This window comes from Mytilinidion resinicola, assembly GCF_010093595.1.
Source record: "Mytilinidion resinicola strain CBS 304.34 unplaced genomic scaffold BDZ99scaffold_12, whole genome shotgun sequence".
NCBI lineage: Eukaryota > Fungi > Ascomycota > Dothideomycetes > Mytilinidiales > Mytilinidiaceae > Mytilinidion > Mytilinidion resinicola.
Genome location: NW_022985448.1, coordinates 1,390,410 through 1,409,285, shown reverse-complemented (window position 1 = coordinate 1,409,285; position 18,876 = coordinate 1,390,410). Strand labels below are relative to the sequence as shown.

Below are 18,876 nucleotides of genomic sequence, written 5' to 3'. Positions count from 1 at the left end.
AGCTGGCGGTGGGTATGGTTCATTGATGGTGGAGAGAAGTTTGCTCATTCGAATGATGAACTACACGGTCTAGCGAACCTGGCGGACGTAAGCGGTGGGAAGATGTAATGGAGATGGGGAAGACGGGGGGACAGATTGAGAGTATCATCACGATGGGATAGGCGAGGTGGCACCCACCTCTCTCCCCTCTTTCCATAGATCCCCCTGCGCTTCTGTTTCGACCCCGACTCCTCCGCCTTTCCCAGAACACAGGACCACCGCACATCGCATAGCAACGTCGAGATTTGTTGTCCGGCGTCCAAACCCCTCTACCTCTGAAACTCGGTCGAGCCGCTCGACGAGGAAGATTTATACTCGCCTACGGAAGCGAGCACGTGAGGCACGGCGTTACTTAGCTCATCTCTCATCAGACGTCATCGAGAGTCGATGGGAGAGGGATGGGGCGTGACTTCCACGTGCAGATGGGCTTCGGTTGGGCGGTTGGGGGGTATAAACGATTCTTCTTCATTCGTGTTTAGAGTTTCTTCTACGGCAGGGAGGAGGTTCTGGGGCGGGATCAAAGTCTCTCAACCCAAAGTTCTATGGGCGCGAGTGGGATTGGACTGGACTTATTTTCTGCAACAGGGGAACAGTTCAGAGTTGATAACTACCAACTGATGGTGGTGAGTGCCCATCCCACGAAAATAACGACCCAAAAGCACTCACGGAGTGTATGTTCTTCGAAAGCGCAATATAGTACTGAAGACCACTGCTTCGAAAGGGTGCTAAGCAGCGTGTCTTAAATTGCCCGCCTCCGCACATTCTATTGGTTTGCAGGCCGTAGCATCTGAACATTGATGGGACGCGAACATTATGTTCATGAAAGCCCTGTTTGCTACCGGCAGTGATTGCTGTAGGTGGCTGTCATAATCCAACACATTCCAACCTCTCGCTGTGCTTTTAAATCACCGACTCCAACTCCATCCAGCAATGCATCTCCCAGGCTTAAAACCAAACCGGACCCAGGGCACTCCATGGCCAACCAAGTCTCGCGTGGTTGAACACCAACTCCATGAAGACTTCCCTCGTTCCATTCTGAAGACGAACCACCCTTCCAACTCTCATGCCCAAGAAATCCCCCCCAACCTGAAAGCTGTTCTACGAAAGATCCAAGCCTCGTCACGTTCTCTCGTGACTTCACGTGTCTTTCCCAACTTCCCATCTCGGCAGCCTTTGGACCCGAAGCATGAGTGAATCGCGTCATGTGCTAGTCACCGTACTCACGTGCCGACCAACTGTATAAAACATCGTCCTCCGTCGCGTTCTCGTTTTCTTCTCCAGAGGTGGACGAGGGAGGGTTGAGGGAGATACAAAGAAGACTGCGACGTATGGATGTCAATGGAGCGGGGTTGGATTGGCTTGGGGGGATATCAACGTCCTCTTCCGAATTGTGGAATGACTGGAGCTGGGTTAGGCTGGGTCGCGTCTCGAGACGTTCAAAATGCTCGAAGAAAGAGTCAACGGGAGCGTGTGTTGAAATTGTTCATCTTCGCAATGGAACGGGAGGAGGAGGAGGAGGGGGGGGGCGCTCTTGAAAGCCCTAACAGTGATGATGTGAAGCTCCTTTGGAGCCCGATCCAAGTCCTCATTCGCGAAGGTAGGAAATCGGCTTTACCGGTGAGACTTTCCTACGCAGGGCTTAGAAAGATGACTGTCAGTACTGAGAACTTGAGATGATCAACGCCGAACTGGAGTACCTCCCGGCAACATCCGTGGTCACCTCCTCCGATTTTTTGCAGCACCGACATGCCTGGGTTCCATTGGTGGGATTTTGATCCCCTCCAAGGCATCTGATGCTGCCTCTTTTTGAACCCCAAACTAGCGACCACTGCACTCCATCAAGAGTCAACAGCCGCGATTTTGAAAGAGTCGATGCCGCTCCCGACCTGTGCAGTTGAGATTTAGAGGCTGAAGATCTTTTATAGTAGAAAAGAAAAGCTTGCACGTGGCTCTTACTTAGGTCACGTGAGATGCGCCGTACGCGATAGATGAAACCTGAAAAAGAATCTCGCAGTACTGCGACAAGAGTTAGAGTACAAATGTCTACCGCTGTCTGAGGTCCCTCAACACGCTTCCAAGATCCTGACCGGGATGTAAGTTGATCATTTTGGGCGGCCGGTAAACTCACGAAGCCACCTCAGACGACGTCAGATACCAGTGTTGGAAAGAGCTGAGATTGGAAATTCACGCGCCTAGCCTAGTACAAAACAATGACTCCGTCCATGCCATGCCGCTGAAAGAGAAAAGCCGCCTACAAAGCCAGAAAGGGAATTATGAGAAGCAATACAGTACAGAGCAGTTTAACGAGAGCGAAACTTCTTTCTCCCCATAAACACCCTCTTGCCAAAGTCTTCCAACTCGCCCGTCTTGAATGCTATCCTCCTCTTCTGGCGACGAGCAGTTTCTTCAACCCGCTCACGCCACCGCGACTGTTCCGACTCGACATCGAATGGGTGCGGGAAGACACGATATGGATCACGCATCTCTGGCCAAGGCAATGATTCACGCCACCACTTAGCAAAGAAATCCACATAATCAGTCTCCTCCTTGGTAAGTGGTCCTGGGACCTTTGGCTCGAACGGTGCAAAGTAGAGTTGGCGGAGAAAATGCGAGTGGCTAGTGGTCCAAGGGTTGACGAAACGTCGGTCCCACGTTATCAAGAGTATGTTGTTGATACATAGGCGCGATATTGTTGGTAGACGAGGGGCCGCAGGCGGTGGTTGTGTTGGCGTTAGTGGAAATGGGGGTAGAGGTACTGTCCGAATTCCCCTGCGTGAAGGAAGCGATGAGTCGATAGACTTGGAAGATGTCATGCTGGACAGGGATAGTTTGCGGCGTCGACGAAAGAAGGTCGTGGTAAGGGATTGATTCTGACACGTGGTAGGCTGGTTTGCGGATGGAGGAGCGCCCTCAAGGTGTCCGAGCTATCTGCCAATTGCTGTCAGTCCAGGATTGTCTAACGGAGTTTAGGCCAGTCTGACGGTGGTAATGAGGCGGCAAGATTACCATCCAATGAGGCCAATTTGAATGAATCGAAAATTAGACCAGAAAACCAGCTTAGGAAACAGCAGACTGCCAGGCGGACGAGGAGCCAAAGGAAGTAAACAAGGCCCCAAAGCGAGTCGAAGGCGGTGACGCTCCACGTGTGCGATTACCAGCTGTACATCATGAAATGGGATTAGATGCGTAAGAAGGGACCGGTTGAAGGCTTGTGTACACGTTTTTGCCGCTCTTGGAGGTGCTTCGACGTGTTTACCGGTTGTGAAAATGTGTAGAGATGAGAGGTAAGTCGATCGATTATGCTGCCGACCGTGATGATGAATGAGCGATGGAGGGGTCAGCAGCGTGGGGACAATCTCTATTAACGACGAAAATGTCTGTTAAAGATGATAAACCACGGACGACCACTGCGACGACCACCGCGACGGCCTGGGCAGGCAGCGGGTAGGACCGCGGCTATGATGCCAAACAAAGAGAACACAATGAAGCCAAGGAGTACGGTAGGGTCCATTTGACGAATGCCTATGCTGGCGGGGCGAGTCGAGTAGCTTGTGTACGCTCTCTTGCCGGCGTTTGAGGTGCTTCGAAGTGTTACGTGGTCGTTGCAAAGAGACAGGTCGCGGTGAAGAGATAGGTCGTGGTAATGAGACAGGCCGGTTTTGCTAAGCTGTGGAAAAATGGGATGAAGGGAAGGAGAAAGTAAGGGTGCGGATTTTCAGAAATAAAGTCCTAGTGTGTTTACATTGCGCTTGCTCTAGCGTGTCGTGGAAGGATGAGCCGGCATCGATTGGGATAACACTCTGGCGGCGATCTCAATTGCCTCTTCCGGGAGTCCTGACCATGCTTTCGTTAGAGAAGTCGCGTCGCCGTGAGAGGAGAGAACATACCGGCTACCCTTGCTACTTTCAAGGCATGAGACCGCCTGTTGACGCCTTTCCGAAGTCTGTGAACATATGAGAAAGTCCCATCAGGTTCCTCGGCAACGTCCGTGCTGTAGCAACCAAGCGACTCGAAATCCTTAGTCATATCGGCGAGCGCATGGAAATGGGTCGCGAATAACGCACGGCACTGATTCACGTTGTGAAGATGATGTAGACAGGCGTAGCCAACTGCTACGCCGTCTTCAGGAGTGGTGCCGCGACCGACCTCGTCCATGATGACCTGACAAAGTGAGGAGCTTTCTCATATGGCTCTGGAAAGCGGACTTACGAAGGACCGTGGTGTAGCCTGCTTGAGAATTTGAGCAGTCTCAAGCATCTCCACCATAAAGGTTGACTGGTCTTGATAGAGGTTGTCTGCGGAGCCAACTCTGCTGAACACCTTGTCCACCAATCCAATTTCTGCATACTCCGCGGGGACAAAGGATCCCGTCTGGGCCAAGATCGATATGAGGGCATTCTGGCGAAGGAATGTACTTTTACCGGCCATGTTGGGCCTAGAGCACCGGATTAGCTCTCTGGTGCAACGGAGCAAACTTCTATTTGTGTACACCCTTCTGATACTGCCTGGGGTGGAATCACGAGTTTACCAGTTGCTCAAAATGCCAAACTTCCCTCCCGTTCAGGATCCTGAAAATACTACGAAGCACCACAAGCGGTGGCAGAGAAGTGTACTCGGATCTATTAGGTGCTGTAGAAGTTTAGACTCACCCTGTGATCAGCCAAATACGTTCATCTTCTCCTACTGCACAGTCGTTGGAGGTAAAATTACGACCTTGGTCTCCAAGGCCAGCCTCAACAACTGGATGCCTTCCACCAACTATATTATGTGTCGTACTGCCGCCTGTTAGTTGTAGTATTAACAAAACGCAAATACGATTCAATTTACCCCGAATTCAAAATGGGTCGAACGAGACTCTTCTCCAGAGCCAGCACTGCAAAAGAGCAAGCGACATCAAGCTCGTCCAGCACTGCAGCGTTTCGTCTCAACTTCACGAGGTTCTGAACCACCTCCGCGCGAAGGTCTCCTAGTGCCCTAGTCTCCTCTGATCGAATCCGAAACCTTGTCTCGTCAAGTTGCGTTCCTAAGTGCGTCCATTCGAGAAGGTGGAACGATCGTGTTGATTTGGTGCTGCTGACACTCTTCGTGAGTTGAGTCGCGGCACGTGCGACATCCTTCCCCTTGACATGACAAATATGGCCGAGGTTTGGGGTCCATTTCAGCGTTAGACTTTCGGCACCTTATGAAAATTAGTTTTGGTCGAATCGTTGAACGAGGAGTTTCTACCTAGCCTCTTCTTGAGGTTGGACTCAAGCTCTGTCTTTTGTCCAGTGAGATGATCTAGAGCGTCATGTAACTTGGTCAGGTTTTTACTAGCGCTACATGAGGTTAGTCACTGCGGACGTTTAAATGATATGAACGGTCATACCTTCGTCTCATGATCCAGATGTCATCTCTACCGTCAGTTGCGCTTTTGAAGCTAGGTGCTATGGCATTAGATTTTGGTCGGATTTTCTTCGGCATTTGCTTCAAGTCTTCCTCTCCGGCTTCTTGGCCGAGCACGTCTTGAGCCATCTCAGCTATTGCGCTCTTTTCGTCATCTTCAAGCCTGTGTCGCTCGGACAACCCGTCTTCGTCGATAGCTTCCAAGATCCGGGATGCAAGCTTCATTGGAGACACCAGATCAAACCGGTTAGACAGCGAAGAAAGACATCCTCGGCGGCGTGTATCAGCTTCGGTTGCTTCAGCGTCCAATGATATAGCGTTACGGGATGACGAATGCTCCGCCACCAGATTAGCGATGTCCGTAGTCCTAAAAATCGTTTTTGATAGCTCAACAAGGTCATCTGCATCACCTCGGCCGAACGAGAACTTTTGAACCAGCCTGAGAGTGTCGAAAGTACGGCGGAGTTGGATGACGAGATCTTGCTGGAGTTGTGGGTATTCTAGCATCTCTTCGACTAGATCTAGTCGATCATTGATGACAGGTAAAGACATCGAAGGCTCAGCTAGGAGCAGTCAGTATTTTCTTTCAATCTTGTCCTTCCCAAAAGGAAGGAGATAAACTTACTAAGTCGTTCGATCAGAAGGCGAGTGCCGCTTTTCGTCACAGTCTTCCTAAGTGTGTGAAGCAAGCTGCCTTCCTGTCGTCCATCTCTCATCGTCGTTCGAATCTCCAAAGCTCTCAAGCTATTCCTGTCGATACTCATGAAATTCTCAGGCTGGTGGCTGATTGGAGCTTGCAACCTCGCCTTCGAGCCTTGTAGCTGCGTATTAACATAATGTAGGAGAGATCCACCAGCAGCCACTTCTGCCGGGCTGAAATTCGTCGTATCAAAGTCCTCTATCACATCTTCGAGCATCGGAATCCAGTCTGCAAGCGCGAGCTTTTGCCCTAGAGGCTCTTGATAAGTGATGACATAACCATCCTCTTGAAGCATGGAAACAATGCGTGATTCCCGTTGGTCTTTGAAGCTGCTGTCCAGAATGATTTCACGCGGTCCGATTCGCGCAACAGCCGATGGTAGAGAGGCAACATCCGTACTTTGCGTAAGGAAGTCCCCGCTTGAAAGGTCAACCCATGCCAGACCCACTTCTGTTCGAGGCAGATTCAGTACTGAGGGTACTTTGTCCATACCAGGCGTATCTTGGACAGGATCGAGAGACTTGAGGGCTTCATGGTCAACATGAATGCTGAGTAGGTAATTGTTCTTCCAGGGGTCCATGAAACTCTCATCAATCAACGTTCCGGGTGTGATGATGCGAGTAACTTTGCGGTCAAACTTGAGCTCTCCAGATTTGACTTTTTTCGAAGCATCATTGGGGATTTCTTCGCTGACGGCGACAGACTTGTTCAAATCTTGTACCAAAATCTTGAGAAAGCGCTCGAGTTGATGGGCAGGAAATCCAGCCTGAACGTTGTTTAGCTCGGTAATGTAAATGGTTTGCATCCTCATACCATGGGCACAGTGCTGCCTTTCCGTTTTGAAACTTTCAAGTTCATAAGAGGTCCGTAAGTTTCAGCATGGTCGAAAAATAGCTTCAGCTATCATTAGCTATCTTCGAAATTGATGCCGGATTCGTGAGTACCTCATAGAAGCCACCAACGCGGGTAAGGACAATGCAGTGGCCAAACCTGAGCATGTTGTTCCGCGCCTGTTGGACAACGGTTGGATATTCGGGTACTTCATCTTTTCCAGGTCTCTTCTCCAGGCCTGCGGTGATGCTGGCTTGAGGTAAATCGTCAAGAGAGAGGTCGTCAAATTGCACTGTAGATTTAGTTTTTCCGCCCCTTCGACAAATGGATGGATAGCATCTCGCCAATGGCTCGTATGCACGCGTTGCAGGACGCGAAGCAAGCAAGGAGTAAGAGAAGTTTTGGGATAGGTGACGACTAGAATGTATGGTGCGAGAGGAAATCAACCTCAACGCTCTAGTGCTGCTTCGGCGCGCAACATTATCGATGAGCATCATCTGAAGCAGACGGATTGTGTGACGGCGTGATGGACGGAGATATCTGTGTGGTGTTGCTCTTCGAGATACAGGGGTTCGACTTGGTCTAACTCGAAATGAACACTAGTGTGACGCGGGGGAACTGGTGTCATCGAAATCGGAGTTTGGACACCCCACCAGCAAGACACCATGGCACCGCAATTCGAAGAGATGCAGAATGATCTGCTGTTGAGGACTGCAAGAGGTAGTCCACCGCCCCCGTCAATGTTTCCATGGCCACAAGCTAATCAATGGAGCAGGGGAGAGGGTGGAACGTCCGCCTATGTGGGTTATGCGTCAAGGTAAGAAATACAGACCTCGAAGAATGCATTCGCTCACCTGGTTCTGCAGCTGGACGGTATCTCCCCGAGTATCATGAAGCAAAAGGAGGGCACGATTTCTTCGAATGCTGCCGCTCGCCTGAGATTGCCTCTACCCTCACTCTCCAACCCATCGAACGCTTCGCCGGTCTCATCGACGCAGCAATCATATTTTCGGACATTCTAGTCATTCCACAAGCGATGGGCATGGAGGTTATAATGGTGGACAAGAAAGGGCCGCATTTCCCGGAGCCATTAGAGTCACCCGACGACAAGCAATATAAAGAGGTCATGGAGCGCAAGGTCGACGTCAAGGAGTCGCTTGACTATGTATACAAGGCCATCACACTCACAAGACAGAAGCTAAGAGGCAGAGTTCCCCTTATAGGCTTCTGCGGTGCCCCTTGGACGTTGCTCAGCTACATGGTGGAAGGCGGCGGGAGCAAAATGTTCATTCAGGTCAAGACTTGGGTATTCAGGTATCCCAAAGAAAGCCAGGCCCTTCTCCAAAAGATAGCCGAGCTTTGCGTCGAGTACTTGGCTTTGCAAGTAGTTGCAGGAGCACAGGTGCGTGATGTGCTTCCTCGAGGACGGCAGGTGTACTGACACGGAACAGATGATTCAGGTATTTGACTCGTGGGCCGGAGAACTTTCGCCAGCATCGTTCAAAACATTCTCACTTCCATACCTGAACTACATTGCCGACCACCTGCCTGCGCGGCTAAAAGAATTGGGCCAAGAGCCGGTTCCTATGACAGTGTTTGCTAAAGGCGCGTGGTATGCGCTGGAGGACCTCTGCGAGTCGAACTACAACGTGATCGGTCTCGATTGGCTCCAGGACCCGGCGGCGGCGTACAAGATCGCTCAAGCGAAAGGGAAGGTGCTCCAGGGAAACGCAGATCCAGGAGTGTTGTATGGCGGCAGGGAAGCAATAACGAGCGTCGTGAAGCAGATGGTGACAGGATTTGGGGGAGGCAAACAGGGATGGATTGCTAATCTCGGGCATGGTGAGTTCTTCATTCTATGAAAGTCGCGCCCTCTTCTAACGTGACCCAGGCATCACTCCTTTCGTCAAGCCAGAGGATTTGAAGTTCTTCTTTGAAGAAATCCACAAGTATGCTGGATCATCATGATGTGTATCAACAAAAGCGTCAATGAAAGAACTCCTTGATTGTATTAGATAAAAAGGGCGCTAGATCTATAGCTCCTCGCCTATGTCTTCATTCCTAGTAGATGTATTAGATATTAGTCTATATAGAGCATAGTTCATAACGAACCAGTCATCAGGCTTCTCCTTGATAAACTTCTTCATCAACTCCTGACATTCGTCGCTCTTCAGAATGACCACTTCAACCCCTTTCTGCTTAAGGTAGTCTTCGCCGCCCACGAATGTTTTGTTTTCGCCTGGAGCGTTCAGCCTATTGTGCACAGTAACAGGCTGAACATCGGTTTCCAAGACTACATACCGATAACTACTCGTTTTACTTGGTACATGACACAAGCCCCCGTGCACATGTCACACGGCGAAAGTGTGGTATACATTGTGGCACCCCGATACGTTGCAGCCGGCAATCTTCCAGCATTTTCAAGCGCTGATATTTCCGCCTGGTACAAGAAACGTCAGGGCCAATAAAACAGCGCAGCTCCTGCGGTGAAACTATCCCGACTCACATGGAGAGTGGCGCTTCCCTTTTGAATGCGCTGATTATGGCCTCGACCCAGAATCTTCCCGTCGGCGGAGACCAAGGCAGCTCCAATTGGAACTCCACCCTCCTGGCTGCCTTGCTTCGCCTCTTCCAGGGCTGCCGTGAAGCCGATGTCACTCTCCATTATCAAGACGGATAGAAGGAAATAGAAGGACAGTGGTGGGGAGACAGCAGCGCCTAGAAGCAGGCTGGATTTAGCGCTCTATTACGGACACGCCGTTCCTCGCCGTCGCTCGCCAATCGGCGAGGATAAGGCGGCTGGGCTCTTTGAATAGCTCTCACGCTGATTTGCTGTGCTGGCGCGGATGCAGGACGTCGGGCCTGTGAGTTGTGCCGTACCAAAGTGTACACGCCTCCATTTGCTTCCTCATCGCTCCTACACGCCTCCAGCCAGTGATTTCGTGGTCGCAAGCTCTGCCTCGCCACCTCGCTCACCTCATCGTTCCTCGTGAGGCATTTGCCGGTGCGTTAACGTTGTGCAAGGCTGCAGCGCCTTGTGGAAGACAATCGAAAGAATTGGAATCTTGGCTCGGCGCCGCATTCGACCCGTGGATCACTCCTTCAACATCTACGGCTCCCATTATTCCCCCACAACTTTTCAACAACTCAGCACTTCAAATAACACTCCAACCGAGTCGCTTTGCACCTAGCTTTTCCGCCCTCGAACTTCCAGCACAGTCCGGCCGCCACAAGAGCATCGCCTTTGTACCTCGACAAGGTCAGTTCAACCTCCGTCAGCCTGCTTGCGCATGCTTGTGCGAGCTCACAACCCCAAATAACTCGCTAACCGGACCCCTCCTCTCCAGCGCACTTGACTGACCTCTCTTTTGCAACAGGCCCAGTGCGAATAGAAGCCTTGCAGACGCTTCAACCTCCGTCCACACCTCGCCTTCTCCCCGCCACTTCCCCTCATCCAACCGTCGAGTAGCCGAAAAAGCTCCAGATCGCAATCATGGTGAAGGAAACAAAGTTTTACGATATTCTGGGGGTATGGACAACTTTCTCTGAGTAATTTGAACCTAGTGCTAACCTTCGCAGGTCCCCACAGACTGCACAGAGGCCCAGCTGAAGTCCGCCTACAAGAAGGGCGCACTGAAGCACCATCCAGGTAAGGGCCCAGACAACCAAAGTGTCCACTCATCAGATCTCTAACCGCCGCTTTGCAGACAAGAATGCCCACAACCCAGATGCCGCCGATAAGTTCAAGGACCTTTCACATGCGTACGAAGTCCTATCGGATCCCCAGAGGAGGAGTCTCTACGATCAGTATGGAGAGGAGGGTCTTGAGCAGGGTGGCGCAGGTGGCGGCATGGCCGCTGAGGACCTTTTCGCACAATTCTTTGGTGGGGGTGGAGGACCCTTCGGGGGCATGTTTGGCGGCGGTATGCGCGAGACGGGCCCAAAGAAAGCGAGAACGATTTCGCACGTTCACAAAGTCTCCCTCGAAGATATCTACCGCGGCAAGATCTCGAAACTCGCCCTGCAGAAGTCGGTCATCTGCCCCAAATGCGATGGCCGTGGTGGCAAAGAAGGAGCAGTCAAGAAGTGCACCGGATGCGACGGCCGTGGCATGAAGACCATGATGCGCCAGATGGGTCCCATGATCCAACGCTTCCAGACCGTCTGCCCAGACTGCCAGGGCGAGGGCGAGATCATCCGCGATCGCGACCGGTGCAAGCAGTGCAACGGCAAGAAGACTACCATCGAGCGGAAGGTTCTGCACGTTCATGTTGACCGTGGCGTTAAGCCTGGCACTAAAATCGAGTTCCGTGGCGAGGGCGACCAGCTCCCCGGTGTTGAGCCTGGAGATGTGGTCTTCGAGATTGAGCAGAAGCCACACGCTCGATTCCAACGCAAGGATGACGATCTCTTCTACCACGCTGAAATCGACCTTTTGACTGCTTTGGCTGGCGGCGCAATCCATATCGAGCACCTCGACGAGAGATGGCTGACCGTGGAGATCACTCCGGGTGAAGTCATCAGCCCAGGTAAGTAATCCCAAACTCTGCAGTTTGAAGAAAATTCATATTTAACCTCGAACAGGTGAAGTTAAGGTCATCCGTGGTCAGGGTATGCCATCCTACCGCCACCATGACCATGGAAACCTCTACATCCAATTCGACGTCAAGTTCCCCGAAAAGATCACCGGTCCTGACGACGGCCCAATGACCGAGGAGGCCAGGCAGGCTCTTGAGCGGATACTACCCCCCCGAAAGGTCGACATCCAGCCACCTCCTGATGCGATGACGGAGGACTTCACTTTGGACTCCGTCGATCCTACTCGAGAACAGGCACGCGCCAGAGGTATGGCCATGGATGATGATGACGACGAGATGCACCCAGGAGCCGAGCGTGTACAATGCGCATCTCAATAAGCGCCGTAGCGAAAAGAGAGTGACAAGCTACGAAGATCTGGGACGTACGACGAGACATGAACGAAAGAGTTTCATTGGGTGGAGAAATGGGACCTCATCAGCCCAAGGCGAACAACGAGAAGAAAGGAGTAAGTTCAAGGAGACTGAACTTGCTCTACATGGAAGTGCTTTGGCTACTCCATAGCTCCTTTGCTTGCATTGTTTATTCCTGCTTTCTTTCAATCGGTTTATGCGTTAGACGGAGGCGGGACGGGGTTTGCTGTCTCAACCTAATTTCTCTATGATTCAATGCACTTCTGACGGCATCTTTCATTTGTCACGTGGTGCTCACTTACGGCGTTCACATTGAAGAAAGACATGCTCGTTGGTAAGAAGTCGGTGGGGAGGCAAATATTAGTGAGTGCGAGCAGAACTACATTCGTCCGATACGACTGCCACAATTCTCCATGATCGTGAAATTGAGCGCATGACACTGTTCTAGGTACCATTCAAGCAAAAAGGTGGAGCTACAATCATTGGCCTGTTCGCATGCATTACGAGGTCCAAACAGCAGCTATTCGTTGCCTTTCCTCCTCAAGCGCCCATGAGTAAGTCCACTAATGCCCCAACTGACGCTATCTGCTTATAGCTCCGCGATTACCACACTCTGCTGACCAAAAGCAATCGGGTCCTTTCCGCGTCCCGAAAGCCCGGTCATGTGTCACATGGCTTACCATTTGCCCTCCACTTCGCCAAGGATCTCCGTGGAAGGAGTATGAGACGGGATTCCGCAGTATCTCTTGGGTCAGGCCATGCCGCAAAAACTATGAAATGCGTGCAAAGCAGCCACTGTCAGACTACTAAAGTTCTCCCCATTTTCTCACTCCAAAATTGCTCATTTAGGAAACCTCGTCATTTATACTCTCAGGCACTATCGGCGATCAATCCGAATGTTTACGACACACAGTTCTGTGTCTCGTAATCTGCTATCGAATGAGTATCAGAACCAAGAAGTTGACTATGGCCAATAGCCGCATTCAATAGAACCTCAACTCAGAAAACGTCAAGTTGCCCCTAGTAGCTTGGCGGCTCGGAGTGTCCATGGTTGCCCGTTAGTCGGTTTGTTCCAAATGAAGCTGAGCACCTAGCCTCATATTGTGGACATGTGATAATACCAAACTTGTATAGCAACAAGCTACAGTTCTTTGAGCATTCTCACAAAGATTCAGCAACGGCCGCTTGCATCCTTTTTCACTCCTAAGCTAACTGCGGCTCGCTGTAGAGTAGTCCGAAAATGGCTCGAGAATAGGTCTCGGTATAGGCAAACCCGTGAGATTAATAAGCGCGTGCTCCATCTTTTCAAGGGGATTATCACACACACCGACCGGATCTCGAAACTGTATCGAACTCCTTCATACGGGTGGCAGGTAAGCATTCACAAGCTTACGAACAGGCATCATAGGACCTGGACCCTGTACCCTGACAGCGTGGCGTAGTACCCCAGGGGTGACTTCAATATCTACGATGGTCGACGATCTGGATGAGGCTAACCTGTCTCGATAATAGTCAGGCATACTTCCCTCTGCTCTGCTGTCGAAACAAAGCAGTTTCCAGGTTTTGCTAACCAATACAAGTAAAAATCGCCAGCGAGGTGCCGGCAATTAATTCGTTGGATGCTCATCCCTGCACGGCTAGAGTTACGAAGGAAGGCAGATATTTTCTCTCCGTTTAAGGTCTCCCCTCATTTTCAAACCATCCATGGATAGGTGTGCAGGACCACGACGTGGAATTGCACATTGCTGCCCAATACAGTATGAACCCTCAATTGCATTTACTGAGTTCAATTAGGAGAGAATGTTTTATCGCTTTCTGATCACGCTCGTAAGAATAGATCACAACGCCCACGAACGGTTACAGTTATGGGATTTGGGGCCCACAAGACAGCTCTTCTTTCAGGGTCTTTCGAATGCCGAGGAACGCATCCAATGCTAGCTGTCGATCAGGGTCATCTCCCGGCAGATGTAGGTACCGATGCTCCATCTAGCACGCACTGCGCACTTACCGACCATTGGTGTGCTAGCAGCATCATGAGAGCGATCGGATGTTTTTCTAATAGGGAACCAGGTCAGCCTAGCACCAAACCGATGACTATATCTCTTTCATTTATACCCCTGGAGTACAACAGCCACCTTCCGATTACTCTCACCCTGCCCGCTACATCTCCAGGTCGAGGACTAGTAGGCGGTGGCGTGCGTATCATGTCGTACTATTTCGTGGTTGTCTCTTAATCAAGCAGATGGAACGCACCGAATCCTTCGCGCATTCTCCCTCCTCCAACACAGCCTTCTCTAGAGTTGGAGACCAAGCATCCTTTCGAGGCCCTGTCCCTATCACCGAACATGTGGCCCACTAAACTAGCCCCCATGTCTTTCTTGCACCCTTCATCCGCCCATTGCGATCAGAAAACATAGCACTGCTTTGGTTGACGTCTTATACTACAGCATGTAGGCGCATCCGGGGAACGAGCGCGGAAAGCAAGCCACGAAAGTCAGCCGCAGAAGTGGGATAATCCGGAAAGTAACGCTTCTTGGTACCTTGCTTTTTAACAGTTATAAATCAGCTTTGGTAAGAATTAGTCCAGAAAAGGGCTTCCTCCGTTCTAATCCTACCTATTACATCCGTGGCTTCAAATCTGCGCTAGCTCACCGGATGCGCCTTGACGCTGTAGGCTCCGGATTTCACAAGAAAGAGAACACGGTGTGCGACGAGCTGCAAATGACTTCATCAAAAGTATATCCGCTCATCGGTCACTACTTAGAGCACGTTAGAAGACATTGAGAAATAGGAAAAGGCGCAACCATATCATTTTGGCCCATGAAAACAGTTTCGCCGGGCTACCCCAGCTCGCGCCTTCGCCAGTGTTCGATTCTGCGCGAGCTCCGAATAGAACGTTACCTTCCTTCAGTTTGTCCATTACGTCTTACCCTAGTCAGTCTTCCGACACCCCCTACAAATTTACCAAGCCACAATACTGATCCTTGATCGGGTTCGATGTAACCAGAGCTCTATGCCGCCCTGGTGTGGATGTAGGCAGAAGTAGCTGCCGCGGGCTGTCTCAAAGTACCATTGAATATAAGTAGCGTTATACCCCAACTGTATTCTTCCATCATCTTTTGAAGTGTCATTCCTTCTCCACCGTCTTTTCTTCTCTTTCCGGCCACTCATTTGCCGCTTTTCTATCGCTGTCCTTATTTGAAACCCATTCATTTGGTCCTTTGGGGCTCTAGTCAATCATTACCATCAAATATTTTACGTCTTCTCCATTCAATTGAGAGTCCAGCCATTCCTTTACATATTTCGAAATGCGGGCTTTCGCTGCTCTAGCAATTGCTACTGCTGCCAGCCTTATTGGACAAGCTCTGGCAGCACCTATCTCCGGCAGACTATTATCTAGATCCACCGGGATCGTCGTAACACCAGGTACCGTCGATGACATTATAATTACTGCGGATAACACCGTCAACGGCACTGTTCATCCAAGTCACAACGGGACGGTCTCTGTGCCTCGTATCCAAGCCACCGAGAAACTTTCATTCGCTCTCGTCAACAACTTCGACGGAGCCCAGATAAGTGCCTATGTCACGGGGCGAGATGTGGATAACAACATTGTGATGCTTCAGGCCGACGGAACCTGGTACTATCCAAATCCACAGGGTTCCACAACGCCAATCGCCATCACCGGCAACGTGAATATTCCTCTCGGTGCCAAAGGAACTACGACCAATATTCAACTACCTGGCTACATCTCCTCCGCTCGAGTGTACTTCGCTGAGGGAAATCTTCAGTTCTTCGTCGTCTCAATAGACAGCAACGGCGGCGCCGGCCTCGTTGAACCTGCTGCAAACAACCCCTCAGATCCCAACGCCGGCGTCAACTGGGGCTTCGTCGAGCTCACAAACAACGATGGCGGCCTCTACGCCAACATTAGCTACGTCGACTTCGTTGGCCTCGTGCTGTCAATGTCAATGATCGCCGGAGATGGCAGCGTCCAAACCGTCAAAGGCCTTCAAGCCGGTGCGGCGTCTTCGATCTGCAACGACCTGACCACAGTAGCTGGACAGGACGGCCAGCCTTGGGACCAGCTCTGCATGAAAGACAGCAACGGCAAGCTACTGCGTGTCCTTGCGCCCACAAAGTACCTTGACTTGGCTCCGGATGCGTTCTCCAGTTACTTCACAGACCACATCAACACCGTCTGGAGCACGTACTCCACCAAGGACCTGACCATCAACACTCAGTCCACTTCCGGCGATGTCGCTTGCAGGACGTCGGGCGATGTGTTGAATTGCGCTGGCGATAATCGCAGCTACGCGAAGCCCGTTCCTCAGGATATCTTTGGGTGCAATAGCGGGACCTTTTATATCGACCGTGCCAACGATAATGCAATCCATTATGCTGTGGCGCCGCGGTTGTGTGCTGCCTTTGCTCGCACGACGTTGCTGCTTTCAGGTGGTGATGTGCAGCCGTCCCTGGATAGTAGTAGTTACTATACTACTGCGCCGACCCATCGTTATAGTCAGTATGTGCATAAGTACGAGACCGACAACAAGGGCTACGCTTTCTCATACGACGATGTCAACCCTTCCGGAGAGAATGCGGCTGGTGTTGTGTCGGATGCGAATCCTCAACTCTTGACAATTTACGTCGGCGGATATGCCGGTTAAAGAAGAGAGAATTGCAGGCTCTCAGATGTGCTGCGACGAAGTGGTCGGTCTCCTAGCACTTTCGCGTTTTGCGTCTACTACAATCATTTCTTGCATATTTCGCTCTTTCAGTCTTTCTAGTCACTCGCTCTTGTGAATGTCGTTCTTTACGCGGGAACGACGGAACGTTTTGTAAAATAGTACGGAAGTCTCTTTCTTACATTCGCTTTGTACATACTTACTCTCGATATGGCATGTCTTGAGGAGGAATTTGACAAGTCGTGTATCATCCCAATCGTTTCATCTTTTTCCTGTATATACTTTTCTGCTTTTGTACATATCAGAATCTTTATATCACATCTACTATGAATCTCAGTTCCTCGTAGATCCATCAATACAGCTTACTGAACAACGCACTTCCAGCAATCACTTTTAGGCTCATTGATTTTAGTCTCATCGATGTCATCTCCCGGACTCCAGATCCCTTGCTCTTTGGGGCTCAATTTCGGCAACTCATCTTGATCTCTCTCATCGTCAACCTTAACCTCAAACAAATCACTTAGAAGATCCTTGGGAATGTCTGTATCCATCCCAAGAAACGCATCCTTGATCTGCTCTACAGTCGAAGCCTTCGCCACATACATTCTCCTCGTCTCCTTCTCAATCCTCAGCCTCGTCGTGAGGACATCCACACCAGCCGACTCGAGTCCAGTCGCGGGGGCGAACAACACAAGCCAACTAGAACGCCAATCGCCACGGACTTCGCCTTCACGTCTCAACGTCAGACCCAGTACCCCTTCTAGAGTTCTCCTTACTACTAATGAAAGCATCACTCACCCGAAGAATCCTCAATCCCATACTCCGTCTCAATCATCCAACCCTCCAAAGTCCCCTCCTTCCCCGTCCCAAGCACGACATAGCGATGCTCGCTAGCAGCAGCGGCTACGCGCACTCGCTGTACCTCGTCTCGGTCCATCTCTTGCCACGACCACTCTAGCTCCATGCTGCCCTGCTCATCGCCTTCCTCCGCTTTCACCCACCGCAGCCGCACATTCCGCTTTCCCCTCCAGCGCTCATGCGTCGAATGCGAGAGATACCACGTCGCGCTCCCAGGCGGCACTTTCGCCGGCACCTTCGGTGAAGGAGAAGTAGCAGAGCGGTCTGGTGCGCGGAGCGTCACGTAGGGTGGTCTGCCGCGCTCGTCGTGGGGGCAGGGGTCTTCGGATCCATCCCAGAAGCGAGCTTTCATATTGCTTTAGAAGAGGAGGAGAGATTGTGAGGCAGCATGTGAGGGTTGGGATGAGGGAGGGCAAGGATGCTGGAAATAGGGTTTTGGACTGGTGCCTGGTTGATGGGTCCGTCCTCCACTGCAGGTGGGTGCGGGGCCGTCCGTTAGTGTTCGCTAAAACCATGCTGCGGGAGCCGGATTGGGATGGGATGGACGGTGCGGGTTCATGCGAGCATACCTTTGTACTTACTCGTATAAAACGTATGGTGAGCCGCAATATTAATCTATTTAGTGGAGATCGTGGTGTATACGATATATATCCAAGACCACCAAGATACTAGTATGTTCAGAATCGCCTCTGCCAGCTCTGCACCGTCATGGCATCATGGAGGTCATCTGCAGCTTCCTCGCGGCTAAGCTTGTACTTATGCGCGTTCTTCTACAAGAGGTAATCATTTTCCGTGGACACCGTTTCGGGAGGAATCTTCGTTCCTTGAATCTCTTAAAAAACAAAGGTAAAAGGCCCAACCGACCAATTGCTGTGTTTAATAGTCACTTGCCAACATCATTCTCCAACCCTCCTGAGATCGAGGGCCCGTCCCGCCCCCATCCCACGGAAAAAGCGAGTCCGATTTGGAGCTGAAAGTGCGCATCAAGGCAGTTGTGCTCCGAACATCTCTTCTAAAGATATGGGGACTTGCAATTGACGAGGGTGGGCTAAGGAGCACGAGAGATAGAAATATGAGATACAAGAGTATTAGATTCTTCTAAAAAGGGCTGTAGGTTCTTTTGATGATATCAAGAGGGCTTCAATGCATGTTCGGACCTCTGAACGAGATCGGGGAAATGTACTTTGAGAACTCGGTACCGCATCCAGTGACGGAAAAGTATACAGAAACCTATGACGAGGCATTGCACCGATGGAGATTCCGAGGGGATGATTGCGTTCCTTTGCAACGAAAGGTTTGAAGATATGCGCGTAGGGAGTTCAATGATTCATATTCGAGAGGAATATGAAGATCCTGGCATCGGTAGGAAGGTATCAGAGAGGACTTTCTCGAAGAAAATCGCAACTTTTTTCGAAGCGATTCTGAG

The 18,876-nt window shown here is 50.9% G+C and overlaps 8 protein-coding genes across 8 annotated transcripts; 3 read left to right on the top strand and 5 right to left on the bottom strand.

The window, feature by feature from the left end:
• Positions 1–747: 747 nt before the first annotated feature.
• Positions 748–1,597, bottom strand: BDZ99DRAFT_464453 (uncharacterized protein). Its single transcript, XM_033720318.1, has one exon. It carries the CDS (start codon positions 1,241–1,243, stop codon positions 875–877), a length of 369 nt encoding a protein of 122 aa, XP_033575563.1. The 5' UTR covers positions 1,244–1,597; the 3' UTR covers positions 748–874.
• A 410-nt stretch (positions 1,598–2,007) lies between these two features.
• On the bottom strand, positions 2,008–3,161 carry BDZ99DRAFT_464452 (uncharacterized protein). The gene is made up of 2 exons (XM_033720317.1): positions 3,021–3,161; positions 2,008–2,967 (listed from the first exon to the last, which is right to left on the bottom strand). Exon 2 carries the CDS (start codon positions 2,850–2,852, stop codon positions 2,340–2,342), a length of 513 nt encoding a protein of 170 aa, XP_033575562.1. The 5' UTR covers positions 2,853–2,967; positions 3,021–3,161; the 3' UTR covers positions 2,008–2,339.
• A 632-nt stretch (positions 3,162–3,793) lies between these two features.
• Positions 3,794–7,122, bottom strand: BDZ99DRAFT_522135 (DNA mismatch repair protein MutS; the record flags this gene model as incomplete). Its single annotated transcript, XM_033725682.1, has 10 exons — positions 3,794–3,873; positions 3,927–4,200; positions 4,249–4,474; positions 4,689–4,814; positions 4,867–5,218; positions 5,266–5,357; positions 5,408–5,987; positions 6,050–6,890; positions 6,938–7,018; positions 7,069–7,122. 10 exons carry the CDS (start codon positions 7,120–7,122, stop codon positions 3,794–3,796), a joined length of 2,706 nt encoding a protein of 901 aa, XP_033575561.1.
• Positions 7,123–7,608: 486 nt separating this feature from the next.
• Positions 7,609–9,017, top strand: BDZ99DRAFT_464451 (uroporphyrinogen decarboxylase). Its single transcript, XM_033720316.1, has 5 exons — positions 7,609–7,675; positions 7,731–7,772; positions 7,822–8,357; positions 8,407–8,797; positions 8,847–9,017. Exons 1-5 carry the CDS (start codon positions 7,621–7,623, stop codon positions 8,921–8,923), a joined length of 1,101 nt encoding a protein of 366 aa, XP_033575560.1. The 5' UTR covers positions 7,609–7,620; the 3' UTR covers positions 8,924–9,017.
• Positions 8,743–9,804, bottom strand: BDZ99DRAFT_499868 (cytosine deaminase). The gene is made up of 4 exons (XM_033723684.1): positions 9,462–9,804; positions 9,257–9,395; positions 9,068–9,194; positions 8,743–9,016 (listed from the first exon to the last, which is right to left on the bottom strand). Exons 1-4 carry the CDS (start codon positions 9,618–9,620, stop codon positions 8,989–8,991), a joined length of 453 nt encoding a protein of 150 aa, XP_033575559.1. The 5' UTR covers positions 9,621–9,804; the 3' UTR covers positions 8,743–8,988.
• A 644-nt stretch (positions 9,805–10,448) lies between these two features.
• Positions 10,449–11,871, top strand: BDZ99DRAFT_390950 (DnaJ-domain-containing protein; the record flags this gene model as incomplete). Its single annotated transcript, XM_033715701.1, has 4 exons — positions 10,449–10,484; positions 10,535–10,604; positions 10,663–11,484; positions 11,540–11,871. The coding sequence occupies 4 exons, from the start codon at positions 10,449–10,451 to the stop codon at positions 11,869–11,871; spliced, it is 1,260 nt and encodes a 419-aa protein (XP_033575558.1).
• Positions 11,872–15,135: 3,264 nt separating this feature from the next.
• BDZ99DRAFT_58959 (uncharacterized protein) lies at positions 15,136–16,833 on the top strand. Its single transcript, XM_033728749.1, has one exon. The coding sequence runs from the start codon at positions 15,213–15,215 to the stop codon at positions 16,572–16,574; it is 1,362 nt and encodes a 453-aa protein (XP_033575557.1). The 5' UTR covers positions 15,136–15,212; the 3' UTR covers positions 16,575–16,833.
• A 7-nt stretch (positions 16,834–16,840) lies between these two features.
• On the bottom strand, positions 16,841–17,869 carry BDZ99DRAFT_464449 (uncharacterized protein). The gene is made up of 2 exons (XM_033720315.1): positions 17,391–17,869; positions 16,841–17,319 (listed from the first exon to the last, which is right to left on the bottom strand). The coding sequence occupies exons 1-2, from the start codon at positions 17,800–17,802 to the stop codon at positions 16,955–16,957; spliced, it is 777 nt and encodes a 258-aa protein (XP_033575556.1). The 5' UTR covers positions 17,803–17,869; the 3' UTR covers positions 16,841–16,954.
• Between the last annotated feature and the right edge of the window lie 1,007 nt (positions 17,870–18,876).